General features: G+C 38.1%; 2 protein-coding genes across 2 annotated transcripts in view; one reads left to right on the top strand and one right to left on the bottom strand.

The window, feature by feature from the left end:
* Positions 1–864: 864 nt before the first annotated feature.
* Positions 865–8,362, top strand: LOC113826865 (major facilitator superfamily domain-containing protein 6; the record flags this gene model as incomplete). Its single annotated transcript, XM_070117144.1, is given in 8 exon segments — positions 865–1,018; positions 1,203–1,376; positions 1,655–1,865; positions 2,089–2,252; positions 2,463–2,736; positions 3,053–3,220; positions 3,984–4,169; positions 4,592–8,362. Coding segments are annotated over 8 exon segments (1,387 nt in total), but the record flags the coding sequence as incomplete, so codon positions are not given.
* A 3,657-nt stretch (positions 8,363–12,019) lies between these two features.
* The window catches only part of LOC138859978 (uncharacterized), a 5,515-nt gene continuing 3,200 nt past the window's right edge, over positions 12,020–14,334 (bottom strand). The window contains exons 2-3 of the mRNA XM_070116566.1: positions 14,279–14,334; positions 12,020–13,287 (exon numbers count right to left, since the gene is read on the bottom strand). The exon at positions 14,279–14,334 is cut by the window's right edge and continues 1,396 nt beyond it. Of these exons, the coding sequence (XP_069972667.1) occupies positions 12,470–13,287; positions 14,279–14,334 (874 nt within the window). The 3' untranslated portion in view covers positions 12,020–12,469. The remainder of the gene's footprint in view (positions 13,288–14,278) is intronic.

Raw genomic sequence — 14,334 nt, 5'->3', positions numbered from 1 at the left:
TCTAGCCATGGGGGATCCTCGTAGGTGGAAGCGAAGGGTGGATGCGGCTATGCGCCCCCGTCGGCGTCAGCCCCGTTGATGATGATGATGATGGTTTGGGGTTGGAAGTAGATTGGAGAGGGTCTTGGGTCATGGGTTTGGGGGTCATAGGTCATGGGTTAGGGGATTGTAGGTCATTGGTTTGGGGGTCACAGGTCATGGATTGAAGGTTTGGGGTCGATGGTCATGGGTTTTGGGGGTCTTGTGTCATGGGTTAGGGGATTGTAGGTCATGGGTTTGGGGGTCACAGGTGGATTGGCAAGGGTCTTGGGTCACAAGTCACAGATTTTGGCTTGGATTTTGAGTCACAGGTAACAAGTCTTGGGTCACAGGTCATGGATCTTGGCTAGTGGGGTCCGAGGTCATTTGTGGTTGTTTCCTTTTTTTATTATCTCTGGTATTGGGTCATTGGTCACAGGTAAGAGGTCAGAGATGTTGGGTATTGGGTCATGGAAGTGAATGGTGATGGTGAAGACGGGGTTGATTCACTGTAGCAAAACAATGAAACAATGAATTATTACCATTATTATTTTTATTATTATTATTAACATTATTATTGTGGTTGCCATTGTTATTATTATTATGGTTACTAATATTTTTCCTGTTGCTGTAGTTGGTATTGTTATCATCATCATTTCTAGTAATCCTCTAAAGACTGCAATGATGGTAAATGGTTTTATTTAGTGTTAGCAATATTTTTTTAAACTGCAACAGTAATGTAAATTATGACAAGTATAGGTTCCAGTTTAACAAAAATTATTAACTATAATATTTCCAGGAACATACTTCACATAAGAACACTAAAATAAGATTTTTATTTTTCAGAATAGGGGGGTGCGAACAAGTATGTCTGATGTCACTGGAACACAATAGCACAGAGTTGCTGGAGGTTAGAGCTCAGCCTTCTGCTGAACCTGCCTACTTCTGCTTAACTCGACCTGGAGGTGATAAGGAATACATAGCATGCAATGAGAGCAAGGTACGTGAGTCTTTTATGATGAGGCAACATTAATATAGCATTTGATGTGTATTTCTAAGATTCCTGGATAATTGTTGTATCTCTTGTAATAATATATGATTAGCATGATTTTTTTTTAATCAATTTATTTTTTTTATGATTGTTATGTAGACATATTCATCTAACGCTTTTATTCCCATGGCAGACACATTTAGAATTCAGCCGTCCTCTGGTGACCCCTCAGTATCACGGTGGAGAAGAAGGAGCTATGTGCCATTATCCTCAGCACGAGTTCAACACGAGTGAGGGACTATTTGTCAGCCTCACCTGCCGCACCTCTGCACCTAACTGTAGGGTGGTCTGTGATGCAAGTGAAATGGTGAGGACTAGCACCCATTTTAGCCAATATATGATATAAAACAGATCATTCACCCATATCTTTTCAGTCTTATTTACCAAAAAGGTTGATAAAGTGGATGAGAATTCAACAATGATTGTAATCCTTCTGATATATAGTTATAGAAAGGAATTTGATTGATTTAAACTCCGTAAAGACTGGATATTAAATTTCTTTGATGCATATTCAATACAAGAGATTGATGAAGCAGATTTTCATTGGTTAAAGATTTGATTATTAAGTATTCACAACTTTCGCAGATCGAAGGCAACAGCTTGCTACAGGAGCCCATGTGTTCTGTCGTGAAGGGTAATCGTACGATGACCCTCTGGCTGTACTTTGGAGTCCGTGCTCTTGCTGAGATGTTTACCGCGATCCTTGTGTCACTGCTAGAGGCTGTGGCACTTACCATGGTACACCAGCATAATGGGGATTATGGTCGAGAAAAAATGTGCGGTATTGTTGCTGTTGGTATGTGAAACAATTACTTTTTTTTTTTTTTTTAGGAGTTTTAATTTCTAGTTGGAAAAGATACCTCTTCTTGATAATATTTTTGTGTGGGTTTAATTTCAAGATCCAAGAGTGATTATAATGTAGTGATAAGTTATAATCATGACTAATAAAAAAGATAACATTAATTTCTTTTGGAGGTAATTTCCATTTAAAATTTACTAAAATCTAAACTGCATTACAGGTGTTTTTTCTCCTCTCTGCGGATACCTAATGGACACACACATTGGGACGTTTGGAGTATACAATTATGCTCCTGTGTTCTATGTCTTTGATGGCCTTCTAATGATAACTGCTATTGTCACTTTATTTCTACCCTTTGAGGTAGAAGTTACGAGAAAAAGCCTGGTAAGATAACAAAATGACTATTTAGGAATGTGTGTTATATTTATACTTACGTGTATGTTTGTGTTGCACATTCATTGCAGACATTTCACTGTGGTAATCCTAAAGCATCTAGTTTTAGCCCCCCTTTTAAAAGAAATATCAAAATCTTGCCTATTTGCACTATAATGTGATAATCTTACAAAAAAAGTTAACCATCCTGAATGCTTTCAGTGGAAGAGTATCGGGTCCCTGATCAAAACCTCGGAACTCAACATCCTCCTCTTACTGATGACTCTGCTTGGCACATTCTGGGGTTATCTCAAGACCTTTGTTTATGTTTACCTCGAAGACCTGCATGCATCCAAGCTCCTTATGGGACTAACTGTGACCATCAGCATCGTCCCATCGTTACCGTTCCTGTACAAGAGCTCTGCTGTGGTGCAGTTCTGTGGCCATCACTACCTCATCATGCTGGCCTTCGTGGCTTATTGTATTAGATTTGCTGGTAGGTTGTTATGTTATTGTGTAAGAATGGTCATGATTTTTCTTTTTTTCTCTTTTTTCTTCTTCTTGGGGCTATGTATTGAGGATATAATCACCTTTTTTGTTTGAAAAACAGGTGTCATATAATTGCAAAAGATATGTAGTACAAAAATGATTTGTATTATTTGTATCAAAATTGAGATCAGACTTTTCCAAAAAAAGAGAATAAAAAAAATGGAAGCCTTAAATGATCATGGTGTTTCTAACATAGAGCAGATATGTAATGTTATCTCTAAATTGTTACATTATAGAATAACAGTTTTATCATATTTTTCCAGGTTTCTCCTATATCACGAATCCATGGTGGGCGTTACTGCTGGAGTCTTTGGAACTCTTCACACTAAACCTCATGAATGTTTCAGCAGCCACGTTGGCATACAAACTGGCCCCAAAGACGTTTGTTGCAACAGCACAGGCTCTTGTTTGGGTCTCACATTTTAATATAGGTTTGTATTTTTTCTTTCTTTCTTTCTTTATAGAAGTATAGGTATAGTGTTGCATAAATCGATGAAACAAAATGAAATATCAATCTTTTGCTTTTCTCTCACAGACAGAAGCATGTATCTCTATCTATTTATGTATATGTGTACACTTGAAGATACATGATTCAAGACAATTATTTGGAAAGAGTACACAATGTATAGCATTATCATTTACTGTGCCGGCCATCAAAGGTGGTAGATCGGGTTGTACAGGGAAACACTTCATTCTTTGGTGTTTGTTTATTCCTTTTATCCTTTCTTACATCTACATTTGTCATTTTCTTTACTATTGTGCTTCCATGTTTATAAAACTGAAATGAAAAAATTTCTTCCTCTTAATCTATGAGATCTAAAACATAAAACATCTTCTTCAAGCATAAACAATCTTTACACATATTCTGAGTTATATAATGATGCATGACATTAGTTGATTATACAAATATTTGCAGAAAATTACCTCTAATCTGCCTCAGGGGCTCCCTGTAATGGCCGACTGTTGCTACAGTGGACTTATAAAAATGGAATGCACTAGGTCGTATAGAGAATGTTATAAAGGGGTAACTTAATCATTACTTCTTGTGAAACTAAACTAACTTTGTTTATGAAATGCATACAAAATAAAAGGAATATAAATATCACTTACATGTACATCTTACAGGGGATTCACAGGGAAATTTCACATTATACTAAATATTCTATCTTTAATCATGTCATTCTTTCTTTACAGGTCGATGCCTTGGTACTTTCGTTGGTGGGTACCTGATTACTCAGTATGGGCAGGTGTATGTCTTTCAGGGTGCAGCAGTTGCAGCTGCTATTATTGCTGCCCTCTACCTGTGTATACACCAGCTGGTCAAACATGTAAAGGCTAATGGGAAACCCCTACCAAAGCCACAGCCGATAAGAGAAAATGGTTTGTTTTGAGTACCTAAATTCTTGTTGCTTAATATATAGATGTTACTTGTAATTATGTATAATCTGGGTCTAAAGTTCTCGAAAAAGTTTTGCGTGTTTTGTTCATTGCCCAGAGATGGCGATACGCTAGATTATTGGGAGTTCATTGACGCCCTCGTGTTTTCCTCGATCTTGTTGATTCAGACACTTTTGAAGCAATGTAATGCAATGTTCAGGAATCCGCCCCATTTTTAATACGCAGAGATTGCAGCGCCATCTCTGGGCAAAAATTTATGTTTTTGTTACATTTGAATATGAAAGTCATCAATAATTATTGGAAATTATGAAATGTAAGGTATTTAAAATTATATTAATCTGCTAGACCTTTTTCCTGCCATCCTTCCTTGAATCATTTTATCTGATGATTCAATTTTTCCCCAGGAAATGTTCCCAATGGCCATTACACACCACTGCAAGCTGCCGATGGAAGATTTTGATCACATCTGCAAGCTAGACCTCTACAAGTTACCACTGAAAGCCATGAGAAAGTGCTTGACTGCCAAACACTTTTGTGGCATTGTGATATACATCTGAAGTGAAAGCGAATCTTATAATCCAGTGTGACAGAATAGTCCTGTGTATATAAGATTTTTATGCCTGCAGAATTAATAATATTGTAAATACATTGGTCAGGGCTGTTTGCCAGGTTGTCTAGAAATGGCTGGGAGTTGAGCAGTTGAATGGACAAGCCTCAAACTAAAAGTTATATTCAACAGGTCAACAGTAAAACTAGTGTTTTGGCATCTGCCTTACTGCTGACAAAGTCCCGCAGAAGAGTGAATGAGTTTTCAAGCTGTGGTGCTAATTAAAGCTGTGGACTATAAACAAACTGTGTCTTGCAAAATGAAGAGTGAGCATAAAAAAATCTGTTCCTCATGTACAAGATGTTCATATTTGCTATGTCGGTGAAATCTTGAATGTTGATAATATATTGTATGAAGGTCATTGAAAGTCAGTAGTTCTTAGTTTCTAGGGTACCATCATGAAATATGACTTTCTTTCATATTATGTGATCTTTTATATCAGACTTGAGTGTTGATTCACAAGGAGTCATTGCAGTCAGATCCCTTCGTACTGACAACACTAATAATAGCATGTAAATCTCAGCAAATATTTATTACTCTGGTAATGGATTGTGATTTGGCAAAAAGTCAAAACTATTGTAGCTGTAACATGCAAAACAACTACTAAAATACTAACAGGTAACTCTACTGAATCAGAAGCTCAAGTTCAATATATTTCGTCTTCTTGATATTGAAAATTCAGGTATTTGAAAATGCTCATGGTAGTACATTGTTCTCCTTTCTGTAATATGCCCTTGATTTCTGTTTAGGTTACAGTTTGACTTAAAAGAAATATATAGTTATACTTCTATATCTGTATGATATTTGTTTCAACAATGTTAATACAGCAAGCCAAAAAAATAGTATAAAAACAAATCATGGAACTGATATTATAACTTTTTAGCTTATAAATGTGAAGTTTAGTTACTGTACTGTAAATACGGATAATCACATTAAATATTCACTAATAAATTACATGAACCTATATTGATAATATAGATAGAAAAAAGAGTTAACAATGTTGATATGTGCCATTCAAAGGAACCAACTTCCAAGTAATGGAAATACAGTGAATATGAGTAATAATACAGTGGTGCTACAGGTGGTACTATACTGCATGTTAGTAGGAACAAGAGAAACATTGTAAATAGCTGTAATGATAAAGGGATCTCCAGTGATTGTTGTATGATATTAAACGAGTATGATGTGATATTTATGAGTAATATGTGGACCAAAACTGAAAGATGTATTCTTTAAAGCAGTATTTTAAGCATCTCCAAGTGGTTGATTCCGGCACATATACATCCAAATGCACAGCTATACACACACATAAACAAACAAGTAAACATTGTGAAGATATCCAGTCTTATTCATACCTTTTCTACAAACACAGATAAACAACACACACACGCACACACAAACACCCACACACACGCACACACACACACACGCACACACAAACACACACACACAAACACACACACACAAACACACACACACAAACACACACACACACACACACACAAACACACACACACATACAAACACGCACACACACACGCACACACACACACACACACACACGCACTCACACACACACACACACACTCACACACACACACACACACACACACACACACACACACACACACACACACACACACACACACACACACACACACACACACACACACACACACACACACACACACACACACGCACACACACACACACACACACACACACACACACACACACACACACACACACACACACACACACACACACACACACACACAAAAACACACACACACTCACTTACTCATTCACTCACTCACTCGCACACTTCCTATAGTGCATTATGATATAGCTTTAGCATATCATCAATAGTGTTAAAGCCAAATTGAGTAATAGTACAGAGATACTACATGATATTATGAAGGATAGGAATATTTAGCTTCACAATTTTATATGCATTTTTTCTGTTGCAGTATTTTTTACTGATCATTTTTTATTCCTTAATTTACACGTTATTACATAACTAAAGCGATTGCCAAGATCTTAGCTAACCAGAAACTGCTAAGTTTATAAAATAGAAAATTTTGCAAATCTCTTTAGCATTTTTTTCAAAAGATTAAAAAAAAGTACACATAGAATACTTCTTTGAGGCATATGCAGAAAATATGAATTGAATGCATGGGAGTTTTTATTATATTTCCTCCAATATAAGAAAAAAACTCAGCAAGAGGAAATATTCTGACTGTTAGAGATTGTGTAGGGAGACGAGAGTACACTGTAAAGCTACAAAATATGTATGTTAAAGCACTTTATCCTCTACCTGATGAAGTATATTTATCATAAATCTCATGTGCATCAATGTGAATATACGAGTTTATTCATATGTAAGTTAAAACACATCATTCTGCCTAGTGAAGGTGAAATTATCATAATTCTCATTTACATCAGCATGAAAATAATAATCACCATTTTATTCCATAAAGATTAGGTCATTGTATTAAGTGTGAAGAAAGGCTTTATAAATTATTTTCCAGATGGCATCGGTGCCTGCAGTATGCAACATGTTTTTTTAATGGCTAGCTGCAGGTAACACCCTGTAAAGAAAGTAATGACTCATTGTACTGGTGAAAAAATGTCAAATATCTGAAAAAAAGAGCTTGGATTTTTATATATATACATACATAATACTTGAAATTTGTTTCACAAAGTACGAACAGAGGTGAAAACATATGGACCAAATTGTGAATAGGTAGATTTGTATTGTCAGGACTTATTACTACATGTTTCAGCATTTCAGTGACAAAAATTATTCCAAATATTTAATGTTGTTATTTAAACACTTGTAAGGTGCATGAAAATATTGTATGCATTTTTATCTTTGTTGTATGACTAGGTGAAAAAAATTCTCATAGATACATTTTTTGTAATTGCGATAGTTGGCTGAATAAGCATATATATGTCAGAATAAAAAAATAAATAAATAATACAAATAATAAATATTTATAATATTATTTATTTTATTTTCTAGAAATTGAGGTATCATTAGCTATTTAGTGTGGTCTTTTTTTTAAGTAGTGCAAAATACAAGAAAACTATTTTGAAAATCTTAGACTAAAAAACATCAGTTCCTTATAATGTTTGTACCAAACAGACACATGCATTTGACATGTTATTCTTGTGTAAGTATTTTATACATACAATAGAATATATATGAATGTATAAATGTCAGCTAAATGACCAGTATTAAAGGCTGGTTAGTGGTCAGACACAGAGACATTAAAGGACATTTAAAGGTTTTTAATGGCTAGCAAAAACTTTCAAAAAGGAACCAAGTGAATTAATTGTGACTGAAGTTGCAAAGTACCAATAACCCGTTCAAATAAATTTTACTAAAAGCAAGACAAATCACTTTCACCCAAGAATACACGTTATACAAAAACAAATTAGGGAAAATAAACGTATGATACATTGAACATCAGATAGATGGTAATATATATTCTTTAAAAACCATAATGTTTTAGAAAATTAAATATTTTATAACATCTTTACATGAATAAAGAGGCACATCAAAGAATATTTTTTGTTTATGATTTGTCTCACTTTAAGCACCTGACCCCCCCAGTCCCTTGCCCGTTGTTGTCGTGGGGGGCTTAAGAGACGGAGACGGAGACCCAATGCAGGGATCTCCCCTGCCTAGGGCCTCAGCCCTCGACTCAACTAATTTTGCATGGTCTTTTCCTCCTCAGGCTTTTTGTTTGCGTCCCTTCTCCAACCCTTTCTATTATCTACTTCCTTAGGTGTAAGAGCCGTGCTGAAAGGATGAAAGGCTGACCTTGTGCCAGTCCTGAACAACCTGTGGGAACCATGGGCACCCATTTATGATTTAATTGTCTAGCCTTTATCCCCTACAGGGCACTGAGGGGTGGACTGTTTATGTCCCTTTACATAATCAAGGCTTCCCATGGCCAGTAATGAAGATGTAATACCCCTATTAGGGGCAATGAGGCTTGTTCCTTCATCAAATAGCCCCACCGGCTCCCCGACCCCAGGCTCTCCTTTGACCACAACTCCGAACACAAACTACTACCCACTCCTCAATGCCTACTAGTGCATTACCTACCCAAGCAGAGACTCAATCTCCAGAAGACATTCCTACTGTCCCAACTTCCTCAAATTCATCAACTTACCCCTACAACTTTCTTCATCAAACACCTCAACCTCCCTTATTACTACCTTACAGCCTTATTCTCCATCTCTCTGTAGTACTACCCCCCCCCAACAACACTCCCGCTTCCACTCGCCCCTGTCTTTCTACCACCACCAACCCTACAAATATCTTAACTACTATATTTAGCCCAGCTAAATGGGACCGATTTTTCGTGATCCCCCTACAGCTCCTTACTCAGGCAACACTTCTCTTTTAACAATGTCTCCAAAAACATGTAGGCAGAGTCCCTTTCCATACCCGATGCGATTGCTCCCGTCTCGTAACAGTCAGATCTGAAGCTGAAGCTATAGCATTATCAAAACTAACTGATCTCTGGTAACCCCATCCCTGCAGAACCTCATCCAACTCTTAATACTTGTACCGGAACTGTCTCTATCTCCCCAGCAAACTGCCCAGTCGATACCAAAGATTGGTCAGATTGTGGAGAAGACTTGCTCGGCTGCCTCAAAGACCAGGACGTGATATCAGTACATTGCTACTCCATTCCTCCTAGAGGTCATCGAAAGAAACCCACCAACATTGCCAAAATTACTTTCAGTACACATGACCTTCCCGTTCGTATCTACATTGGTGGACAATCCCTCCCTGTTCAACCATACCAACCTCCTGCCCGTCAATGTCAAAATTGTTGTCGATTTGGACATCCTGCCAAACACTGCTTCTCCACAAACTGATGCCCCCTCTATGCCCAACCCGGTCATAACAGATCAAACTGCCCTGCACAAACACGCACATGTGGCGGCCCCCACAATGTATTTTATAGAGGCTGTCCCACCTACAAGTTCGAGTTCCACATTAAGATTCCACTTCTACATTCAACCTCCCCCAGTCAAATTCTTTTGCCACTCTAAACCCAGACACGCCAATATCAACCACAGCTCCAATCTCAACTACAACCCCAACACCCTCCCCTCTACCTCCCCGCACTACCCGCAGTAGACTGACTAAACGTTCTACCCCTTCTTCCCCTACAGCACACTCACCTCCACCTACCTTTACCTTTACTTCTCAGACACCAGTCTCCTCTTCCCCCCCTCATAAGAAAACCTTTGTCCCACAAAACTCTACAACCAACTCCACTGCAGAAACTATGGAAGACATCCAAAGCTATATGCTTGAGACACAAAATTCCATAACTCATGCTCCCTCCACACTTAGAAGTGATTGCTGATATCCATACCCCTCCTACTCATATTCCCCCTACACCCTACCCCCTTCCTCCTACTCCCTCTCAACACAACCTAACCCCCTCAATTCCGTCCACCACCGATATCCATCCTCCTGAAATCCATCCCCCTCTTACTCATAGCACCCCTACACCCCTTGCTCCTAATCCCTCCCAAGACAACACATCCCCTTCAATTCCAACTATCCATCCTTTCGATATACATCCTCCTACATACACACGGGAATCACTCGTGTCACAATACCCCCTAGCTCCTTCCCCCCCAGATTCCCCAACACGTATCGGCGTTTTCACACATAAAATAACTAAGATATAGCTCTCCTACATTGGAATATTAGCGGTACCCGTTTTCACAGACCAGACCTACGTCATATCCTTGCTTCTTATAACAACCTGTTCTCCTTCTGCAGATACATAAATATCCTTCACTTGATCTAATTCCCTTACCTAAACCACCATAACCCCTTCCCACGTCAACCCCCTTACCCATCTTCAACTTTCCATCATTACTCTAGATAGTTGACGCATAGCAAGTATCACCTGACATCACCCTTTGCTATACTTTCCTATAGTGCTATATGACTTTAGATGTCTAGCACATTTATTTCGCTTTTAACCATTAACTATTAACCATTTAAGCACCTGATCATCATTTCCCTAAAACAAGGTATTCCCTAATTAGCATCCCCCCCAAAAAAAGTTTTTTTTTTTCTCCTTTTCTTTTAAACATTTCGTTTAATTTCCTTTAATTTATGGATGAAGGTAATTTTGAATAACAGTAGTATATCAAAAGCCACAAACACTATGAAAAATGTACAATGTGAGTCATAGTCCTATGCTTCGGAATTATATAAGTGAAAAAATGAATAGATGTTTCCAAGGAGTGACGAGGATATGTGATCATAACGAATGCTTATTGCTATACAGTGAAATTAATATTTTCCTAAGATGAAAAATGTGTTTAGCATATTATATATATATATATATATATATATATATATATATATATATATATATATATATATATATATATATATGTGTGTGTGTGTGTGTGTGTGTGTGTGTGTGTGTGTGTGTGTGTGTGTGTGTGTGTATGTGTGTGCTGTGTGTGTGTGTGTTGTGTGTGTGTGTGTGTGTGTGTGTGTGTGGAAAGGTATGAATGAGAACGAATATCTTCACAATACCTTTCCACATTTTGTCAACATGAATACGGTTCATCCTTCTTATATATATAGTAAGAGAAAATCACATCTTTACACACATACTGCCTCACAGCCATGTAAGTCATATATCCTTATATGTGGAATGAGATTACATTACATTTTCTCAATTTTTATTCCACATTCTTTAGCAATACAGTTAAAACTTATTGACAATGAAATAGTGTTGTAGTGCAATTGTTAGATAATGGCGTCCCATATATAAAACATATTCATACCAGACTAGAACATCACTAATTACATTCCTAATTAACATAATGCCTATGACTAATTACCCTTATTACTATGATATCTTTCTACCACATCCTATGAGTGAAGCAGTTTCCCATTTATGAAAGATATGTCAGTAAAAAAATAGATAAATGAAAAAAAAACATTGGTGATTTCAGTAGTGCCAATCTCCTAAGGAACTCTTCTGAAAAATCAACCTTATGACTCCCATAGACTTTCAGTTATTGGCTTTATCTCCTTCCGTGACAGCGATCTTCCTCTACAACTCAAGCAAAAAGAAGTAGTAGAAGAAGAAGAAGAAGAAGAAGAAGAGGAGAAGAAAAAGAAGAAAAAGAAGAAGAAGGAGGAGGAAAAGAAGGAGAAGGAGAAGAAGAAGAAGAAAAGGAGGAGATGGGGGAGAAGAAGGAGGAAGAGAAGAAGAAAGCAGGAGGGATGGACGCTCTGATTTTCAATGAACATGGTTTGAAAAAAAAATTTAGCCTCAGTCAATAAAGTTGATGTCTTCAAGAAATCAATTTTGAATCCTCCTGATTTTTAAAAGGTGGGAGTTAGTATATGAATAATTACAATACTTCAGGAAAAAAACAAAGAAATTTCTTACTGAATATTCTCTACATTACAACTTTATCATCAAAATGAATTTATACGAATTAAACAGATCAAAATGTGTTTTCTCGCCTCAACTTTTTCGAATTAAAAATAAATAAAAAAGAACATTCCTACACCGCTAATATTCCCATATACTAATCTTTTTCACGATTTGAAAGAAAAGGGGCTTTCCCGCCCACCTCTGCACGGATTTTTTTCACAGCTTCACTCGGTGCGATTATATTTGGAGAACTGATTGTGGCTCTCGTAGTGGTCCCTTATGATCCACACGACGAAGACGAAGGTCACGAGGACATCCAGGAGCAAGGTCACGCAGATCCCGGCGGCGTTGATGGCCCTCGAACGGCAGGTACTCACCGGTTGCTTCTGCTCCTGGAGTGTCTCCGGCCACGCCAGCTTCAGCGCGTTCGTGGGTCCTCTGACGGCCACCAGCTCGTCCCTCTGCCTGTCTCCCGAGGCCATGCTCCTGCCGATGGAGCTGTGCATGAAGAAAACGATGCTCACCCTCAGGATGCAGTAGAAGAAGAAGAAGTCGACGCACTTGGGCACCGGGGAGCTGGGCACGCTGGAGGACATCTGCGAGAAGAGGGAGGCGATGACGATGAGGAGAGAGAGGGTCACGGTGATCCTGTCGGTGAAGTCGTCGAGGTTGAAGTGCGTGAGCGTGAGCTGCGAGAGCGCGCACAGGATGATGCACGGCAGGAACGTCGTCAGCAGGTAGGCCTCGAACCTCCTGACGAAGAGGAGCTTGAGCGTCAGCACGTTCCGGTTTTTGTAATCGAAGGTGTATCGCAGTTCCGAGACGGAGTAAATGGAGATCGTAGACCTGTTCCCGTAGACGCGTATGCCGCCGCTCGAAGTGTTCCACTCCGGCTGACAACCCTGGAAAGGCTGAAGGTGCAACTGCATGTCGCACGTCTGGGTGTCGAAGGGGAAGGCGAAGAAGTCGTACTGACACGAGAAGGCGAACAGGTACTTGATCGTGCGGCTGACCACCACATCCGTTCCGTTGTGTTTCATCGCTGAAGAAACGGAAAGAAAGGTTAATTGCAATGCCAAACACCCATGCAACGCAGTCACACAATGAATATAAATACAGGTTTTACGTTAAATGAAGAAGTACAGATTTTACACAATCACACAATGAATATAACAAAATATGCCAATGCCAAACACCCAAACACAATCACACAATCTGTAGATGGTATATAGAACATAAAATACGGTTTTTTAACTGATGTGATATGAAATATACAGATTTCAGAAAGGAAAAAAACAATTCTAGTTAGGAAATGAAGATTTGACATTGCGAATTATTCGGTGCACGTGATAAACAAGGATATTTACTTAAGAATGGTAGATATGTATCCGTGTTATCATTATCATTATTATCATTATTATACTTTATTCCTTAGCATTACCAATTGATCGATTCAGATATGAATATTCATGTAAACCAATAAAAAGTCTGATATTAGATACCAATTATTTCCATGAAATGGTTAACAATGCTAATAGGTTTCAACGAAATTGCAATTAAAAGCAAATAAGTTGATTTGATGGTTTAACGAAGCAATTATATATTTCTCATTTTGTTTAATTTCAAATTCACTGGAAACACATTAAATACACCATTTTTTCTCTCTTTATAATTTGATGTAATTATCTGGGAATTATCCATGAATATATTTGTATGGATTAGCATATCAATTATATATATATATATATATATATATATATATATATATATATATATATATATATATTTGTATGTAATCATGAGTGTTATGATGTCGGCGCGTATATGTGTGTGTGTGTGTGTGTGTGTGTGTGTGTGTGTGTGTGTGTGTGTGTGTGTGTGTGTGTGCCTTTGTGTGCGTGTGCCTTTGTGTGCGTGTGCCTTTGTGTGCGTGTGCCTTTGTGTGTGTGCGTGTGTGTGTATGAGTGTGTTTGTGTGTGTGTGTATGAGCGTGTATGCGTGTGCACGTCAGACAAAAGGCCCCAAGGCCCCACCTTCGTAGCTGTTGAGCGTGCCCTGCGTGCCGTTGCTCAGCGCCTTGACCGTGTAC

This window comes from Penaeus vannamei, chromosome 39 (assembly GCF_042767895.1).
Source record: "Penaeus vannamei isolate JL-2024 chromosome 39, ASM4276789v1, whole genome shotgun sequence".
NCBI lineage: Eukaryota > Metazoa > Arthropoda > Malacostraca > Decapoda > Penaeidae > Penaeus > Penaeus vannamei.
Note: the sequence above shows the minus strand (reverse complement) of the source record. Positions and strands in the feature narration are given on the sequence as shown.